This window comes from Antrostomus carolinensis, unplaced genomic scaffold, assembly GCF_000700745.2.
Source record: "Antrostomus carolinensis isolate BGI_N321 unplaced genomic scaffold, ASM70074v2 scaffold13114, whole genome shotgun sequence".
In the NCBI taxonomy this organism is placed as follows: Eukaryota; Metazoa; Chordata; class Aves; order Caprimulgiformes; family Caprimulgidae; genus Antrostomus; species Antrostomus carolinensis.
The window spans coordinates 1-20,376 of record NW_010308779.1 but is presented as its reverse complement, the minus strand read 5'-3'; the positions used below and the strand labels follow the sequence as shown (position 1 = coordinate 20,376).

The 20,376-nt window shown below is 39.1% G+C and overlaps 1 protein-coding gene across 1 annotated transcript in view; it reads right to left on the bottom strand.

The window, feature by feature from the left end:
• The window catches only part of LOC104523348 (TLE family member 4, transcriptional corepressor), a gene marked incomplete at its 5' end in the record, with an annotated part of 96,523 nt that extends 76,904 nt beyond the window's left edge, over positions 1-19,619 (bottom strand). The window contains 2 exons of the mRNA XM_029084475.1: positions 18,125-18,169; positions 19,556-19,619. Coding sequence (XP_028940308.1) covers positions 18,125-18,169; positions 19,556-19,619 — 109 coding nt within the window. The remainder of the gene's footprint in view (positions 1-18,124; positions 18,170-19,555) is intronic.
• Between the last annotated feature and the right edge of the window lie 757 nt (positions 19,620-20,376).

Here is a 20,376-nt window from a genome sequence, read left to right as displayed (position 1 = left end):
TTTCCCACCTAAAGAATTATTTTTTTTTAATCAACACTCAACAAGTGAAATTTATACAAAATCCTAAGGTTGTCTAAGTAGGGCATGTGTCTTCTTTTACTTTGAATTTAAATGCAGGTTTTGATTTCAGGTGCCGACTCATCACTTCCTCACGCTTCGAAATGGCAATGCCACATTTCTACTGAAGCACGAATTTCCATAATGTAGTACCCTACAGACGGGCAAGCTAGGATGAACCGTCATCGGCCTTGTCACTTGTGGCTTACACTGTACTACATATGATGACACAGACAGTCAGAATCCCAATTCCTTTTCTCTGGAACAGGTTGCCCTGGGAGTAAGAGGGACAGTACCAAGGAGCTGGCCAACTGAGCACATTCATCCAACAAGGAAAGACTGGAAGTTCCAGTGTTTCACACATCTCTGATTCCACTCAGATGATACTGATTCATATTAATATTTTTTAAGTAAAACACTTGCCACGACAACTAGCTCAACAGGAAAGGACTCTTGATACAGCAGAATACTGCATTCCTGAGAGCAACAACAAAACAACAGTCTGTAGCTCTGACTCCTACTGAGGAAAAAATATTGATATGAATTGTCATGGCTCACAATTTCAATCATTGTGGATCATAACTACCTCTGCTGAAAATGACTCTATTTGGAATTCAGCATTTCTGCACCTGGGTTTTCTTGCTATTTTTCCCCTTAGTGAAGGAGAACAAGGTAAAAGAACGGGTAATTTTACCCTTCAACATGTGAATACCTAACAAGTGGTAGTTTCACTAGTGAAGTATATCTAAAATAATCAGGCAGTTTACAATTCTCTTTTTAACCTTCCAAAGAAGACACATTTGCAAAGCAAATGCTACGACATTTGTAAGATATGCATGCTTATTATGTTCAGGAAATTCACTTGTCCAAGACAGCTGGATACACTAAATACATCTTGGTGTTCAGTTCATTTGAATGGCATTCCCCCAGTAAAACTCTTGCCAGGACAGACTCTGTCAAGCAACAACTAAATGGCATTTATCTTTAAATTACATCAGCACCATTGAAGTTTTCAAATACTCTTCATCCAAGAGGGTTATAATCTCAAAATAACTTTTTAAAGAACCATAAAGTTTAAGAAAATGCCATAAAGAGCAGAGCAGGAGGCATGGAGTAAAAGAGAGCTCTCTGACTGGGAAATGTAGATTTCATGAAACCTTTTCCAGTGCTGTAACTCCCTGTGAGATCACACTCTGTGTGGAGAGCTACTATGAGCTGCATTAATTTCAGGCAAATGCTCAGAATGCACCATATGTTAAGTGCAGTCTTCATCATACTGCACCCACAGACTTTAATAAAAACATCTAGAACATGGAAAGTAGGTCAAATGTGAGCAAATGAAAGGGGTAAATAATCAACTCTATAAACAGATTAACCATGTGATGATAATAATAGCAATGTTTTTCTCTTTAAAACATGTTCTTACCAGAAAAGGCATCAATCAAACAGGATTCTTTCAGAAAGTGGGTCCAATTTTGCACCCCTGACCCCCTCATAGAGATGTCTGGGATGGAAAAACGGGCTACACACCCACCAATTATGTTGTATCTGCTCTTGAGAGAGAAGGCTTTCACTGTAGCTTCCCATGCACTTTAAATTGTCACAAAAATAGGCACTGAAAAGGCTCTCCCCTAATCCAGCTACCCCTACACACCCCACCCTTGAGCTGTTAGCATTTCTGTGGGTATGTGCTGAATAAAGCAATGAACTTACCCACGTTAACATCCAGTCCCTCCCTCACAAAATACCCAACAAGAAAACCAAACAAAAAAAACCCCACCCCAGACTCAGTTTACCACCCATTTCCTTACTAACACCATCTTCCACCCACTTGAGGTGCACAGGAAATTTCAATCTCAGACACAAAAAATCTCTAAGCTGAGACCTTTTGTGAACACTCCTTTGAATCAGAAAGTAAGAGCACGGTTAATAGAGCAAACCACGCAGCAGCACTCCTGGCAAGCTGCTCATCTTGTTACAGATACCGATACTTCTCTGGGCATGGGAAGGCACTCCGTCTCACTTCCTCCACTACCCTGCTACCAAGACATATTGCTATCAACCACATCCTAAACTTTTCACCTTTTGGGTTAATGTCATGATCTGGTTTAGCTGTAAGTTTCAACTACTCTTTGGAGTCACCTGTTAGATCAGCTGGTAAACCAAATCACCAACATCCAGCTACACAGTTAATTCAAAACAATAAATAAATAAAAACTAGCGTACATTAGTGGTGGACATCCTAGCTCGGTAGTGGTCACATGAAGAAATTAAATGCTGTGGTCAAAACTGAAAAAAACCACAGTTGTAAAACAGTGTATGTTTTTTCAGTTATAGCAGACAGCATGACAGACAGCAAAACCACATTTCCATGCCTGTTTGTTGGGTTTTTTAATGGATCTCTGGCTTCTTGCCATGGAATAATTCCATGGTTTACCAAAATGCAGTCTCTGGGCTTGTTAATTTCATATTTAGTTTGTTAGGTCTGTAATCTTGCCACTCTTTTAATCAAAAAGGTTTCAGGCAAGCATTTATATGAAAAATACTCATTCAAATCCTAACACTTACCCACAAAAATATACAGAGGTTGTACCTATTTTGGTTTATGAGAACTTGTTTTCCCCAAACTATTATAATTATTCCTTTTCACAAATGCAGCTTCCCATGATAATTAGAGACTTACTTGTGCTATTCTGTTTGCACTAGAAATTTGCCAGGAAGCCTTAAAATCATTGAACTACCTACTGACTGTCTGCAAACCTGTTTGTGTATAATCACTATCTGGTTTTCACAAAGACAACAGAAAAAAAGCCAGAGGGAGGAGGAAGGGAAATAGGTTTGATGACTGGAGGATAGCTCAAACTGTTTCCTTTATGTGAGTTTCAGTGAAGATAAAAGAGTAAGTTGGAAAATATTAACCTTTAATATAAAGGGAAGGCAGTTCAAAATGACTGATTTCTTTATTGACATAAGTCAGTGTTCACCACTGTAAAATAACATGTTGCGTAGGTGAAAGCAAAGGAAAGAAATGTGAGAAAGTTTATTTTTTAACAGTCACAACAAGGGATATGGTGACTTTACATCACAAATGTAACAGTTCACAAACACAAAACTGACGTTTCCTTAAACTAGCTGCAGAACTGCCCAAGAACCTGGAGAAATACTCAGCACAGTAAAACCTTGCCAACTCCTCAGTTAGCAGGACCTGAGTCTGTTCAACAGTGGTTAAAGCACAACTATGAGTACTTCAGACATGCTCTTGAACACCATCCACACACACCAAAAAGCACTTTATCTTAACTCTCTACCTGTAAACAAAGTTTTTAAAATATATGCCATTTTCTGCCAATGCAGCCTAAAGCAATACAAAATTATTCTAAATATCCACCAAAGAACCTGTGTAGTGCTCATTTGATGTAGTTGTAAATTATCCAGCTCTACTGACTAAGCTAGACTGTACACTGAGAGGTATTACAGACTTGGTAAATTCACAGCTGTTCTACCTCCAGAACTGGCACCCTTTTCTGAGGAAGTATAACCAAGAAAGGTAGCAGCAAAGTGATGCTCAGATAGAGAAAGTGACCTACTTTACCACCTAAATCCCACTGCTTCACCAAAGTGGAAAAGAACAGCAGCGTTCCAGTGGAGAGCACCAGATATCAAATCTTCCTCCGATATTATGCTGAAGACAGCTCTCCAACTAGTATTTATTTTCCAAAGTCCAACATGCATTTATGCCCAAAACTACATTTTACAGCTTCTCACACTTCTAGGGTATTCACATGATGAAGAGTGAAGACTCAAGAAAAGCTGTGATCCTCACTGTTGAATACTAAGCTGGTTTGCATCATCTTTGGACAACTCACACTGCCATTATCTTCCTCAACCTCTGCAACAAATAAATCAAGGAAGAGCCTTGTAGAGATTCATTGCCTAAGGGGCAAGTAGAAATTCAAATGAGGTTAAAAAGAGACTGGGAAACTAGTCACTTGAGATCTACACCAAGAACCTACCTCAGATTAACTCTGCATAGAACCAGGAGGCACAGAAAGGTTTAACAAATCCTGTATTTTGCCTAACTTCATAATATAATTTATTGTACCAGAGAATCAAGATCCCACTGTGCTGCAACCACTTCACATATAGTAACAAGCCCTACCTCTGTCATTTGCCAAGTGTGGGCTTGCAGGAAGAAGGTAGGGACACTACCACAAGGTAATAAAGTTTGTTTTGGATTTCTCAAAAAAAAATCCCACACGGGTAAAAAAGCAGTATTATCCCATTTTTCCAGATGGAGGAGAAGAGGCTGAGAAGATAGATTACCAAGGGCAAACTTCCTTAATACAAATCAAAGGACTGACTGCATCACCGCTGAAAGGTACATCACTGGAGCATGCTAATTGCAGCTGGGATAGAAAATACAGCAGAATTCACATGGGAGGCAAAACAAGGACAAAACTGTCTTGGGAAAGAGCATCCTGCCCCAAGCATCTTACAATCTGGAGAGATACACACGGCCGCTTCTAAGTGACTCCCATGTAATAATATCTCACTGCTCATTTCTTAATATATTGCTCTCCAAAAACTCCTCTGTGGTAATAGTATTTTATATATATATATATACTATATATATTCAGGAAATAGTATTACTTCCACTCCCCAGACAGAGAACTGAAGCAGCAAAAGCCAGAGGTGAAGTCTCCAGAAGGTATGTAATTCAAGCAGAAAGTCAGCAACAGACAAATGCTCGATAAGATCTTCAAGAATTCCTGAGCACAGGGGGGCATCTACCCATATATATATGTACCTTTGCATCCTAAAAAAAAAAGGTAGTACATCAAATATAAAGGCTGGAGCACCACAAGAATTTAGGCATTAAAGTCCCAAATACAATCTTTACTCCCTTGCCTTCCACTCAGGAATGAGGCAGTGCTGCAGTCACCAAAAGCATATAGGAGTCTCCATCTCCAGCACTAAAGCTCTCCATTAACCCTGCTGAGTCTCCTTTCAGACATGTTCAGAAGAGTCTTTGGCTTAACAAAACCAAGCTCTTTGACATCCAGCTCACAACTAAGCCATGCAAACAACTCTGCCCTGCAACTCCCCCAATTCAATTCTTTTCCACCTGTGTCCCCCAGGGAGCTGAGAACCACTGCCAGAATTATTCCCACATAAAATACAGCAGCAGCACATTAATTAAAAAAAAAAAAAAGGGTGGAGGACAGACTTTTATGTAACAGCTTAGTGGTTAAAGAGGTTAATCAGAGCATTATATACATGACTAATTCTCTCTTTACTTCTTCCCACCTCCTCGGAGAACACCCTGTCTAATAGGCTTCTGTGAACTCTGGGAAGGAAATACTCCTAATTCTTCCAGTGGAGAAGGAAAGTCCCTTTTCCAGTTCCTGCTCAGCATCACAGTACATGAAGACTTGCCATAGGCTAAAACATGTAAATAGGTTTGCGGCAGGGACTGGAACCCAGCACAACTCCTTCCAGCTGGCCACAGTCTTTCCAAACCAACAACACAGCACGCATCTCTCCTCTTTTAGCTCTACCAAACCATTAAGGATCTCATGCAAACCAGACAGCTTTCTGCTGGGTATCCCAGTCATTCTCCTGGCAGAGGAGAAATGTGGGTCTCATTAGTAGACAGAAAAGTAGCTGAACTAAGATGAAACAAGACCGTTGCCTTCTCCAGCTTTTTTGTTTGTTTTTTGTTTAAGAAAAAATCACATTATACTTCGAAATAAAATTTAGGTGCCACTCTTCAAAAAGTGCTTCTGAGACTACCAAGTCAGCATGTCCTGAGAGCACCAACTTTGGTGTCTCATGCTTCAAGCAGTGAGAAATTGAAGACACACCCATGACCTCAACATTTCCCCATGAGCTACCCTCCATACATGCTGGATTTTTTCAGTTTCATCCTGAATTGCTTAACTCACTCCACACACCACAAGCATTGCTCTGCCCTCATTCAGCTGTCCCTGCAGCCCAGCAGTGCAGAAGCACCCACAGCATCCCTCTCATCTCACTGTGAACAGCAGTCAAAGTGACTTGTCCCAGGTCCCACAGAAAGCCCTTGACAGCATAGTCCACCTGGATCCACTCAAGCCCCAGACCCTGGCGTCTGCATCTCATCCACCTGGGAGCTCTCTGCTTTGCTTCACACTAATACGGAGAGGTGTTTCCTCTGTCTACAGATTTTCAGGCTCTCCAGGTTCTGTCACAGGCTTAAACAAACCTCATGACCCATAACACAGTGCATACTTACAGTAGCATTTTACTTTGAAAATGTGTAAACTAAGATAATCCTAGGATTCTTCTCACTCACACAAAAAGACTTGTTAAAAATCAATACTTTAGAAGAAATACATACCTGACTGCTAGACAGAAAACAGAGCTAAGTAAATAGCAATAAAGGACAAAGTATTATCATTTTGTACATTCACAAGGACTCTATGTGCATTTGGCTGAAGGCATATTTTAAAAATGTTGCATATGCAAAGAAGTTGGACATTTGTATCTGCAAAGTAAAATCTTACGTCTTTCTACAGAGGTAAGTTTTGAAAGTGTATAATAACGAGGCTGCTAATGTTAGCTTGAGAAGCATCTTGTATACATGTTTGAAAATTCAAGTGGAAACCAGCAATCTCAGAAAGAAACCACCCCACAAATATGCCTGTGGGGGCTCTCTTCTTGTACAACCCTGTGGTGCTGTTGCTCTTTAGATCTCTATCTACATGATCAAATCTAAGAACAAGAACAATTGTCATCCTCAGTCAAATGTGTTTTTAGAAAAAATGTCAGAAACAAACAATTCCCCAGAAATTTACAGTATGCCACAGGTGCAGAATTGTAATACTTTTTCTTATGCTGTCAACAAGTGAAACAGAATGCATGTTTTGGTGTCACCAGTTTGTAGAGATAAACCAGGCAAAGTTGTGAGGGGGGAAAATAACTAAGCGTCTTGTAGAGACGCATGGAAAATATCTTTCTCCTCATGTTGTCCACGTTAAAGACACATTATAAGCCATCTCTAGAAGCACATGGAAGTGGAGAGATGCAAAGGAAACAGGATGTCACTCTTGAATTAATTAAACCAAGATCTTACATACAATTTACTTCTAAAGAGTTACACCTCCATATTTACATATGGACAAACACATAACAAGTAACTCTGACTTGTCCTTTGATGTTTGGAGAAGTTGGTGTCTCTTCCACTGATAATGTTTTAGAGCAACAAATAAGCAAGACGCTCTCAGCAATGCTTGGGTTTTGTTGTCATTGTAGTTGCTGTTTAGGACAAGACAGAGAAAGAAAACATACAGTTTGTCCCCAGAAATTAAGAAGTACTGAGAAAAACTGTAAATAAGCAATGTGCTCAGACTGCAACAGCTTTCTACAATTAGGACAGAAAGCCTGCTGGTTAAATTAAGTGTAAAAATACACAATCTACCCTTTGTTAACACACTGACACAAATGTACCGGGTGTATTTTATGCACAAAATCTTTTCAATCTTCTTGTGTTATTCAAACATTACGGACTGACATTTTAAGAAGAGGTACCTACTTTTTATTTAGTCACATGCTTTATAAAATTACAAAAAGCAGACAGTGGTGGTGTAGCTGACTCTCTTTTACACATCACCATAGTGCCATCTTTCAAAGGGGGCACTGTGGAAGTGGACAGTTGTCATACAGAGTGAATGCTACTGCAGGGAAATGGGAGACGTGAGAAGAAAACCAATTAACGAGTTCTCCAGTCATTCCTTGTTCTCTGTCCCCTCCCTCAAATCAAGAATCCATCATAAATGTTCAGGCCAGCTTTGGCCGCCTTCTCTTTGCTTTCCTTCTCCAAATGTTATCAATAGACCAACCCCGCCCCCTATTTCCAACTGTTAATTCCAAATACAATTAAGAGAGTAGCTGGCAGGAGGACAACTAAGGCATCTTTAGTGTTATCTCCTGGTAACCTCTGAGGCATAAGAACAAAGGAAATCCCATAGTAGACAAGGCACTGCTGGACCTTGTTACGCAGCAGACACAGGTTTGGAAGGAGTCCTCTTCCCTCCACAGCAAATACGTATTCGTTATTCGTTCAATATTCTGTGATTGTCTAGAGCCTCTCACATAATAAGGGACGACAACAAATTAAAGCTTATATCACTCCCTGTCATGTAAATAACATCACCATCTCAGAGAGGGAGACAGAAGAACAGAAATGTTAAAGAGACTTTCACAAAGTGCTGCAGAGTGCGAGCCTGCTGTCAGAGAAACCACAACTGCTAATTTGTCACATGCTTTAAATCAAAAATGGCCTCTTCCCCAAATCCAAGGCAGTCAAGCCCCTGGGCAGGCACCTGCAGGTATCCAGAGCAGGAAACAGCCCTCCACACTGCCAGGTCCAAGTGTGCCTCCTTCCCCAACCCTTAGCTGGGCGGCACTACAGTTCTTTTGTCTCCCTTGCATTTATTAATAGGAAAGCTTAACAGGAAAAACACCACTGTGTTTTCAAAACCAGGTCCAGAAGTGTTTCAGCTATGAGGCATGCCTGAAAACTCCTTATTCATCCCTCTGAAAGGTTAGAAATGGGGAAAAGTGGTTGTCCAAGACAAAAACTTTCCTCAAGGACTGCTCCACTTTCTCCATGGTTTTAAAAGGTAAAATTTGAGTCAAATGCTAAATAGGAGTAACAAGTTGACCACCAAGCAGACAGTACTCATATAGACAGGTTAACTGGATATCCAAATATATTAACCTAGAAGCCTTCAGTCAGTCATTTGCTTTACAAAGAATGAGCAAAAATTAAGTTCTACTTCTCCTGCCAAGAATCAAAGAGACATGAGAAAGAAAATGAGTGATCAAAATGCCACCTTCTCCTCAACCCCAGTTAAAAACTCACCCCAATTTGCCTTATGGTTAATTTTAAATAATGATGTCAAGTTAACATGGTAAATGACATCTTCAGCCATTGAGCAACTGTCCAGAAGAACATCCTGCAACCTGGACTTCACAAACCCTGAGGTCTGTGCACCATCACGCAAACCCCCTCCCAACGGCTCTGAGGGGGCACCCAAGGACCACGCCAATGTTCCAGCTCTGTGGGCTCCAGCTTACCTGCTGTTCCCTCATCCTCTGCTGAGCCTGTAATCGTAACCCCTTGGACACCCCACAATGAGTTTTGAGGAAGCTCTCTGCCTTGAGGACACAACAGACCCAGGCTAGACATTTTTGTCCTTGTTCTGGCTTTAAAATTGTCAGTGTCAAATTTCCATAGCATTTGCTGTCACTGCCTACAAGCACCACAATGTTTTATTCAGTATTTGCAGGGAGCATGTGTTGGTCCTGCTGTGTTTTGATTTGTTGATTTTGGGTTCAAAGTCAGAACAGGCAAGGGGAAAGGGGCCCTTCTGCTTTCCAAAGTACTCTTCTGCCATAGTAAATCTGCATCACTGGCTACGCTTGTAACTGAAACCCAGGTGATGTCCTAGCAGCAGCAGCAGCCTCACCATGCCCTCTATACGGTGCTACTCCATCAGCAGCTACTCAGCCCTAAGGGCAATCACTTCTCTCTGGGGTAAGCCAGGATGGGGTCAGTGGGGGTTTTTTGCATTTGCAAATTCTCCAACCAAGACATTAAGAGAAGCCAGGCACATAAGCAGAATGAGTAAATACAAGCTAAGAAGTTTATTGTATCTAAGATGGAGGAAAGAGCAGCATTTTAAAAAAATCAAACACTCTCAGTGATCACACATAACATGCGCACAGTACACAACATGACAGTACACAACACAACACACGCCAAACAAAATCTACTGTCAGGGCCTATTGTTTTGCAGATGCTTTGTAGCATGAACAGGACAGATTCTGACTTCTACTCAACTGTGACATGCTCTGCTGAGGTTTTTAAACAAACACAAGAAAGAAGAAAAGCACATGTTCTCATTGCCAGTGTACCACATCCCAAATATAACAATGGAAGATTTTTCTTCTTTGAAGAAGTTGAAACTCATTCAGCAAGAGTCAGAAACCTCTGGCAGTAAAAGATCCTGCAGAGAAACCATTTAAGCAGACCAAAAGAGAGATGCCAAGTTAGAAGACCCCCATTCAAAACTACGTCCTGTGTTCCCTCACCTTTTAACAGAAAAAGGCGAATTGCCACCAGCACATCTGTGCCATCTTATGATACATTACAAAAATATAACAAGCTATGGTATATATAACCCACAAAAACTTAACAATTCCAGAAAGGATATGTATATATACTTTTATTTTTGTATTTATTTTTTTCTGAGGAGTGTGCATCTCGCATTTTCTGAGAATATGATATTATGACAAAAGTTGCCAGCTGTATCTCGTACCCAGAGTCCCTTGACTTTGCCATGAATCTTGGGATGTTTCACTCCTTGCTTGCAAAAAACAAGTATGGAAGAATACTAGAGGAAAAACTTAAGAAGCATGAGCCAAGTGCTCATGTTTGACAGCTTAAAATAAGAAGGGAAATAAAAAGAACCCAATTTTTTTATTTTTTTTTTAAATCTCATGATTAATTTTAAGCCAATCTCATGATTTTCTGGGGCCTGGCATGTTTTAACATTTGGAATAGGCAATACAGCATACCATGCAAATACATAACCGCAAGGAGACCAATTCAAGTTTACTCTGGGGACTATAACTTTGACTTGCCTGACAACTGCACATTTAAACGTCTTAGCCATAACACCAGAGTGTTTAATACCAGAGCATTACATACTTGTCCTGGGCTAGGAAAGGTGATTCCTTACATATAAATCCTATCCATGAAAGCACTGTTTAGAGTTCTGTTCACTGTTTGTGACATATTACAGCTATATTTTAAAAACATTATTAAAAAAAATAAAAGTTATGGACACCTGCTTTTGACATTGTACCAAAATGCTTCCTGCTACACTGAACTACAGAGTTTGTGCCACCATGAAGATAATCAGTATCAAAGTAAAAAGTTTACAGAAATACTTCAAGGTACCAGAGGAACTGTAAAAATTTCACTTTGAATTAAGACAAAACCTGTGAAAATATACAGATAAACAGACAGACAAATAGGCATTCTTAAAACCACTCAATATTTTTGTATTTTAAAATAAAGATTAATTTTTAATTCAAATGTTCAATCTCTTTCATAGAATAGCATTTCCTGAGGATAGATAGGTTTGTCTTCAAGTATATTGTCATCTGTTAGTTAATGCAAGTATTGCTTTATACATCTTGTGTTTCACATTATCATCTTTGGTCTGCTCCTGCCGTGCCTGGTGGCTAAACAGTTTCTCAGAAAGACAGTGGCAACAGATATGCTCAATCTGCAGAGAGCAAAAGAAGTGACTTCTGTAACAATTATAATCACACTGTTCACAAACTGGCCCATGTCTGTGATAAACCCAGTTCTCCCTTAAATCCACAAACAGTACATCATATCTTCTAATTTAAAAAAAAAAAAAAAAAAAAAAAAAGTACGACCAAATTGATAGCTCTGAATTACCGACATTTGACAGTCCTAGTGTTGATTCGTAAAATCTGTTTCCTGGCTTTAATGCACTGAGTCCATGATATACACCACACAGTGACCTGTGCAAGCACCTCCTTCACTTTTTATAACACAAACCAAAATCAGAATCCCTGCCTCAAGAATCTTACAATCACAATTATTTTACATGCCTGAATCTTCATGTTTAAAGTTATTTCAGTTTCTGAGCCAAGCAGCCAAACTTTTTCAAGCCATATTTACAATCGCCACTGCAGCCTTAATTCTACTTTCCTAAGGTCTATTTTGTGCACTAAAATGAAGTCCTCTAGGAAAAACAGTAATGAGATCAGCGAGCGTGTAACTAAAAACTGCACCACGACACACACACACAATGGGGCAGGATCAAGCTCACACAAATGCCGTAAAGCTCGGGCATCCCAGCATCCTGATACCTCACTTTGAAACCTATCTGCCACGTTAATGTTTTTTCCTGTGCTGAATGGCCTCAGCACTTCTTTTCTTGTCAGCAAAGGGAAGACAAATCACAGTGTCCCCTACTGCAAGTAGCAAAGGTGATGGAGTTTCTTGCACTAAAAAATAAAATTAAAATAAAATAGAATTTTTTTTTTTTTTTAAAAAGATTTTTTTTTTATAGGGGAAGGTGTTAGGCAACCCTAATCACAGGATCACTGCTGGCCCCTTCTGCAATTACAAGTGGGCCTATAAACTAACAGTCAGTGAGGCAGCATCGTGGCAATTAGCATCTTTCAAAGACAGAAAAATGCTTTTATGTTTAAGCACTGTAGAACACAGCCTTTTGCCAGTAAAAACAGAGCATATGTTTTAATTTAAAAGTTTGCTCAGCATGTTTTGTGCTGCTTCCTGTGTCTTAAGCATCTGTCTGAATTACCAAAACAAGTGGGGGAAAATCACACTTTCCTTTTCTTATGAACAGCAAAACTAGGGTAAAATGGAAGTTCCTGTCCTCATGCATGTTATTCTCCAGTTGCAGGGAGAAAGGATATGTCAACAGTATCCCTTGGAGAAGCAGCAACAACAAACTTCCCAGTAATTAACAGGACCTCTCCACAGAAAGGCTGCCTAACACCTACATCATGAGGAAAAGAAAGCACGGGAACTTGTTTCAGAACTTAGCAGTTATTACCAACTAAAAGGTTTCTGGCTTAACTGCAGAATAATACATCTTCTAACTTTTCATAAGCTTCTAAGCTTTTCTGCTGGCTTCAGAGGCTAAATAACCTAAATCTGGGACAAACAAGCCTCAGTTGTCAAACTGATTTGACAGCCTATTTTTTACATTTTGCAACTTTGATGGAAAAGCCACTTGTTTTTCTCTTCCTCCTTAATAGTCCTGTGTGAGCTGCAGTCTTCAAAATTTCACTTCTAATCTCTCTCATTTTGAAGTTTTCCAGTTCAGTTCTGACTACCCACTGCCTGTATCTTTATTAAATCTTTCCTACTGCTTATAATGGAGAACAAATTCAGTTCGTATAATTTTAGCTGGCTTTCCAGTTATTCTTCAAATAGAAGACAATATACACTCAGCTACTGACTGTGTTAAAAAAAATAAAATAAATGTGCACACATGCATGCACACACATTCACACCAAGCCCAGAACGCCAAAAAAACCCACCAAACCCCACAACAAAAAACCCACAAGAGTATTTTTTTGCATTACACAGGTAGCACATATACAAACCAGTTCTCTGCAACATATGCATTTTATGGCCATGGAAATGAAAAATGGTCAAAACTCTGCCCAAAATTAAACAAATTGATCCTCATCTTTACCTCTTTACCAAAACAATTTACTAAGGCTTAAGAAGCAAGCAGACTAAAGGCTGGGATGTCATACAGCACATCTATTAACTGAGTCAACAATAAATCTCCCCTTACTCTCCATACTACTTTCTTAAATAGCTCACTATAAAGCCTCAACCTAATTAAAAACAGCTTTCTCTGCAACAGTGGCCTTGATTTCACTTATTTACACATTAACTGCAGCCTCCGTTTGGCCAATCCAGTCTATTCGCTGTACCACGCAGGGCCTTTTATCTGCCCTGGACAGCATTTTCTCCAGCAGATGAAGTAGATGCCGATTGATTTGCTGTCGAGCATGGTAAATTAATAGCAACAAATTGCTGAGGGCCCCATCTCGCTGCTCCACCATGCTTCGGCAGTTTTGCTTTATTTGCTCCATGATGGGCAGCAGTCAGGCCTCTTCAAGTCAATTTCTTCTTAACAACCTGCAATACTTTTCAATGGTGAAAATAGAGCCGTTCCTTGTAAGTCAGAAATCAATATCCTATTGCCCTTAGAAAATGCTAAACAAGCAGTATTGGCTATCCACTTGGTACTAGAGGGTATCAGATATAATGCAAATCCATACTGCTTCCCTCCTTGTAGCTATTACAGTTTGCTAAAAGGTTCCTAATGCCATTTATCATCATTTACCATTGACTACTGCAGCTATGATTATGATATCCTATCAGCTAGCAGAGCCCTTTCATTTCTATCCAATTAATATTTTAGCAGCACTCAAATGGTTGTTGCCCAAGTCTTGTAATAAAATTTATATGGATTGGACTGATTTATTTTTTTTTAACTGTGATCTTAAAAAGTAATTTCATTTATTTTTAATACCCAGCTTCTTTAAAGACCTGAATTTTCTTTCAAAAATGCTGAAATTCAGCATTATAGCACATGAATTACTTAAAAGACAGAGGTCTAACAAAGAAGAGAGACTTGGAATTTACATACTGCCACCTCCAAAAAACATAATTGAAGTAGAAAGTGAATGCTGTATCCTATTTACACTTTCCATCAGTCCCATTCACAAATATCTGTTGTCTGCAGCCAAATACAGACACTTATTTTAAGTGATAATTACAATCCTGAATTAAAACCTTCAGCAAGCATGTTTGATTACAGCAATTTAAATAAACTGTTTACCATAACACTAAAACAACCTAATTTCAGAAATTAAACCAAATGACCACCACCAAATAGCAACAGTATATTAGAAACACAGAACAGCACATCAACCATTCATTCATAAACTATCTGCTGAGCCTCTTAAAAACAAATGTTAAAAAAGCAACTTAGTAAGAAATGGGCATCTTCAGACCACACTCAAAATGTTAATATTTATGCTAATATCAAAACTAAAACTGTAGGGAAGTATCTTTTTTGTACTGCAATCCAAAAACCCCCAACTCAATGTCTTTTTTTTTTTTTTTTTTTTGGAATGTCTATTTTGAGCCTTTATTGATCCTAGTACAGAATATCAAAAATTAGTTTAGTATTTTAGGCTATAACACCACATGTCACAACACACCCGACACTTGTCTTTAAAAAAAAAAAAAAAACAAAAAACAAAAAACACAAATGACTAATTTTACCAGCCTAATGCTATTTACTCAGTTACCAAAATTTAAATTAATTATGTTCTCAAACATAATTGTTAAAAATTGGCAACATTATGCAGGCTTAATTAAGATTAAATCCAATTTACTAAATGTACTTTAATTGGTACTAATTACATTAGCTTTCCTTTCAGAATGACAAATTCCCCATAGGTTTCACTTTAATAGTCTTCTATCAAAATCAACACAGGATGACTGATGATGAGCATCACACGAGAGGTGGGAAAAGGAGATGCTCTTCCCCGCATCTCTTCCCCCCCAGACACACAGGCACACTCACTATTGCTGCTCTCCACGCGTTTATCCTTTTATCAATTTGCTAAGTCACAGAGTCATGACTCCATCACAGTCATCATTTTCTGTTCCAGTGAAAAATTTCTCTAAAAATAAATACTCTGTGGCTGTGAGCAGCCAAGAAGAACAGGAGCTTTAACAGAAAAATACACAAAGGTTTCAAATATCAGGGCCACCAATTACTAGGGTACTTCCAAGGACTCCAGGGAGTCGTGCTTTTGAACCCTTTGAGACACAAATCTAATAAGTGAATAAGCCTAACCTGATCTTGAGAACTCGGCCCAATTACGCCGAAGGGCAACTTCACTGCATTATTGCCTGCTTTCCATTACAAGGGCATCCAGCAAGTACATCTGGAAAAGAACCTGAGAGGAACCAAGGCTGTCTGCCCAGAAAAACAAATAAAGACAGATATGCCTCTGTGCTAAAGTGAAAAAAAAGAAAGAAAATGTAATAAGTAGGTGGTTTGCAGGGCTGTCTGTATTTCATAATGTGATAAACTGCCCTCAGGATTCTTGGTATGATTGAATTTAGAAAGCTTGGGGCAGGGGGAGGGAGGGAGGAGAAAAAAACAAAGGGTGAATCGCTCCATTTCAGCCCAGTAAAATTCACAGATGGGAGAGGAAGAAAAGGAAATTTAAGGTGGATGACTAAAAAAGCTTCACACACATCAAATGAAGCAATCAATGCTATCTATATAATATACCACATTGGACCCTAACACTGTGATCATAAAGTAAGATGGGAAATATTTTGCACTTGCTCAAGAAAGAGGAGAAAAGGAAAAAAAACAAAACAAAACGCTGTAGCAACAGAAGGGAAGACGTGAGAGATAAGAAATTGATATCAGATTGAAGAATGATAGCGAACAAATTTCTTAGCTGCAGCTAACTTGAATCAACATCTGACAAAATATTTAAGTGCTTTGCATGAGAGTACGATACTTAAACTACTAATTTGAACAATAATGGAAAAAGGTGTTTAACTAAAACCCAGTCTTTTGTAATCCCCACACTTAGTTGTGTTCATAATTCCTCCAGAATATCACTGACAACTCCATCGCCATAACTGTATACAATTTCTGAAGTAAAACATTTAGAAAACAGAAGTTAAAAGGGCTTTCACTGTGGATTTTTCCTCCCCACTCAAAACAATTTAATTACACATTGCACTTGCAAGTTAATTTCATCCCACAGAATTTTGTACAGTCAGTGTAACTGCACATACAATTAATTTCTGTAAAAACAAGGTACCTAGAAACATAAACAAGTTTGACTGCAATGCTTGCTTTCAAATGCCTGCAAGAATTTGTTAGGTAGGTGGTCTGTAAGGACTCTAGTCTTTGTGAATTGTTTACATATCTACTACTTTACTGATTGGAGGGGGGGCATGTTTTGTTTTGTTTTTTTAAAGGGAACCTGAAACAATCTGGCTATTCATTTGAGAACAGACCAAACACCTCTGAGAGTCAGTGACCAGTCCTTCCACCAGCACCTGTGAGCTGAATCAGGTCCAGAGAGTCACTACCCACACACAATCTGATCAGCTGCAATCGCAGCCTTTTTGTCTCAACCGTTTTTTAAACGCACTTGTTGAGTCTTCAAAGTACCTGTGAGGAGGACATCAGAATTCAACAGGTCTACATACGTCTGTAAAATGACTTGTACCTACAAGTAATTGTGGAGCTTCCATGCAAAATGCTTTGAGGCAGGAAATCCCACCATCTTCGCATTTGTATGCCGTCTAGCACAAATGGCCCTAATCAGTCCTGTGGCATTGGGATGCTAATGGAATACAAAATACAATAAATAATAAATAACATGAAAAAAATTTGACTTATATGTCTGCTCTCAACAAGATAAAGAAATCCTATTTTCACAACCCAAAGAAGTTCCAAATCCCTAACTTTGAACAGAAAAGCGTACAAACCAATTTTCAGATGGTCTTTCTTCTCCCATCCAATCATCTCTTTATTTCTGCAGTTTACGCTCCCCAGCAACACTGGCAAATTGCTCAACCGTTTGCTAAAATGAGTTGTCAGTATTAAATTTCACCAAATAAAAAGTCCTCTCACTGGAAAAAGAGGTCAGATGTTTAATTCATTCTCCTCTAGAGAAGGTTAAAAACACACATTACTGAATAAGAAACTCTGATTTACACTACTATGCTCCATCTGACTAATCTCCTGCTAATCTTGGCCTAAGTGCTAGACTTCAAGGCACAAAACCAAGTATGCTAACATCCTCGCAGAGAGCTCATTTACTCTTTCCTGTTTGAGATGCTAACACACTGGTTTTGGACAAAGGTCCAACTAAGCAGCCTCAGGGAAATAAGAACATGGCTGTGCATCAATTGCTTTTGCAGCTCCAGCTTAAATCAGTCCAGACTAACTAAAGAGAACAGTCTTTTCCACATGCAAATACAAATCCCTCGACACCTAATACGCATTTGTGATGTAGCTATCATCCCAAAAAGTAAACCTTGAAGGTTCAAGGTCAGACAGATCTGAAGGTACAACCCACATACCCATCCCTACTCACACACACACCCTCCCTGTGCAGTACAGGACCACTTGCATGCGCGGGGATTGCATGTGGAAAGTCAACCAAATAATACACAACTGGTAGCCAAGAACATAACCTATGCAGAGCCCACAAACTATGCCCAAGATGGAAGCTTCAGGGACAGTTTAAGTACAAAAATAAAATTTCCAGTGCACTCAAGCGTGCAATTAAAGCAAGTCACACAGAATACACATCTGTTTTAAGGCCGATGGGAGAAATCACACAGAGCATTCTTACATTAAACAAAATATCTACCTACCTGTTTATGCATCTCTATATTCAGCCCGTAGGACATCTCGTAATACTAAGAAAGAAGAAAATGGTTGTATTAGACCTTGCAATTGTAAAAACCATTCCAAAATTCACTTTGATCCAAATATCATCTGTACAAAGACATGCAGACCTAAAAACATTTACTGGCCTTGAAGAGCTCCTGGAATTCAAGAGCACAGCAACTTTTTTTTTTTTCTTTTTTTATTTTATCTACATTGCTTCATGCCAAATTTACAAAGAACAGCCATAACACAAGCAAAAAAACAGACAACAAAAAGAATCACAAAAAGTAATCACAACCAGGGGTAATGATTAGAAGCAGAGAGAAAGCCACACAGAAAATGCCCAAGATTTTATTCCCTAGCATGTGTAAAAGATGCCAAAAATCGCCCAAAGTGCTCGAAACCAGACACACATAAAAATCAGGAATGTCTAACAGACCAGTTATTCAATATTTTAAATTAAAAACACAAAAAAGCTACAATTAAATTGCAGAGATTAAAAAAATGAAAGAGCATGGAAATTCAGAGCCAAAAGCAGATACATCAATATAAGTAAATGCTGTTGTGCTTGAGTATTACGGGGAACTCGGTTCAGTGTGCAATGTTAGTACCAAACAATCTCCAAGACTTAGATGTATCAGACATGAAAAAGACAACAGTAAGCTTTAACGTTTGCTTGTGCTCTCAGTTAAGAATTTTTCAAGGCTTTTTACTCTTTTTGTAACTAGGAGAGCGCTGTTTGTCACGTACACATGGAAAATGGCTAATCCTTCATAGATGTACATGACAGCAGATAGGAAGAGCTCATCTGGAGTCACCATGATCCATCATGCAATTATGTATTTAGAGTTGTCTTCTTATGTGCTTTATGTAACCAAGCAGACCACGACCATTGAGGAAATCCCTTTCACAGCTGAGATCCCTGCCGCTCTGAATTTAGTGAAACAATGAACCAGCTGCCCAGGTGCAACAGTTCCTCTAGGAAGGAGGCTTCATGTTGGTATGTGTACACGTCTAGCTTTGGCTTACTCCCATGACAGAAAAAAAAATATTATCCCAAACTGGTTTAGGAAGATGCAATCTTTGGGAGAAGTCAGCCAAAGTGAAAACATCATCCCCAGGTACACTACAGAAGTTGCACACGGCTTTAAAGGGCTGACAATTAATCCACTAGCATTTGGAAGAAATATCCCCAATTGCTTAAAAGGTTAAAAAGCAGGTTTTGTGTGGAAACTAACGGCTGCAAACAAGTTATAAACCCCTGAAACTAAGGATTTATAATGGAAGCACTGATGCAACCTCAACAACAGCAGCACTACTCTAATCCTGCTGTTTGCCTCCAGCAAGCCAAATGTATTTCGGTCTCAGTATACCAAGCTAATAGACATTTTGAATTTGTTATGCAGCTTGCTTACCATGACATAATGTCGCTGCATCTCTGTCTTCTCACTGGCCAGTTTTTCACATTCTAGCTTTAAACTGTTCAAGACATAAAAAGGAAAAAGCATGGGTACTTCATAACACAAATCTGACATTCTTCTGAGCATAGGTTACTCCCCTTTTCAAGCATTTCTCCAACACATAAATAGAAATGTGCGTTCCAGTTCTTGTCTGGGAGTTCAGGGTGGGGTTTGTACTTTTCTTCTTTCAAGAGATACTGTGTAACATCCTAATATCCCGAACAAACTGCATACAGTACCAGGAGGGTATTTTTCTCTGACTAAAAAAAAACCAACACTGCTTTACAGAAACAGCACGCAGGAGTTCATACCTGTAATACTTAAGCTTGAGAAGCCACTTACAAATCCATAATTTGGGGCTTGGAGTTTTTATTTAAATGAATTTTCAAAATACCTCTTGCTTTCACTCAACCCACAGAAGAATCAAGTGTGTATCATCACTTCAAGGAGTAAAAAGTTGCTGGATTTTTTTTTTTTTGTTACTGATGATGGAACAGTAAGGAAAATACTGCAGGTAATTTAAGGAATACGGCGGTAAACATGAACACCTCCACTGCTTTTTTTGTTGTTGCTGTTTGTTTTCAGAAGCCCGCTAAACAATCCTGCTAGAAGTCACTTGTCACTTTGAGGACACGGCGCTCTTCCACCTAAGGATAATGAAATAGCTTGCCGCCTCGCCTGCAGGTTATCAGCACTTGACATGTCAGTGAAAGGCGCGAGGGGGCCGAGCCAAGGCAAGATGCGTATCCTGAGCGGCATTTTGAAGAAAAGCAGAG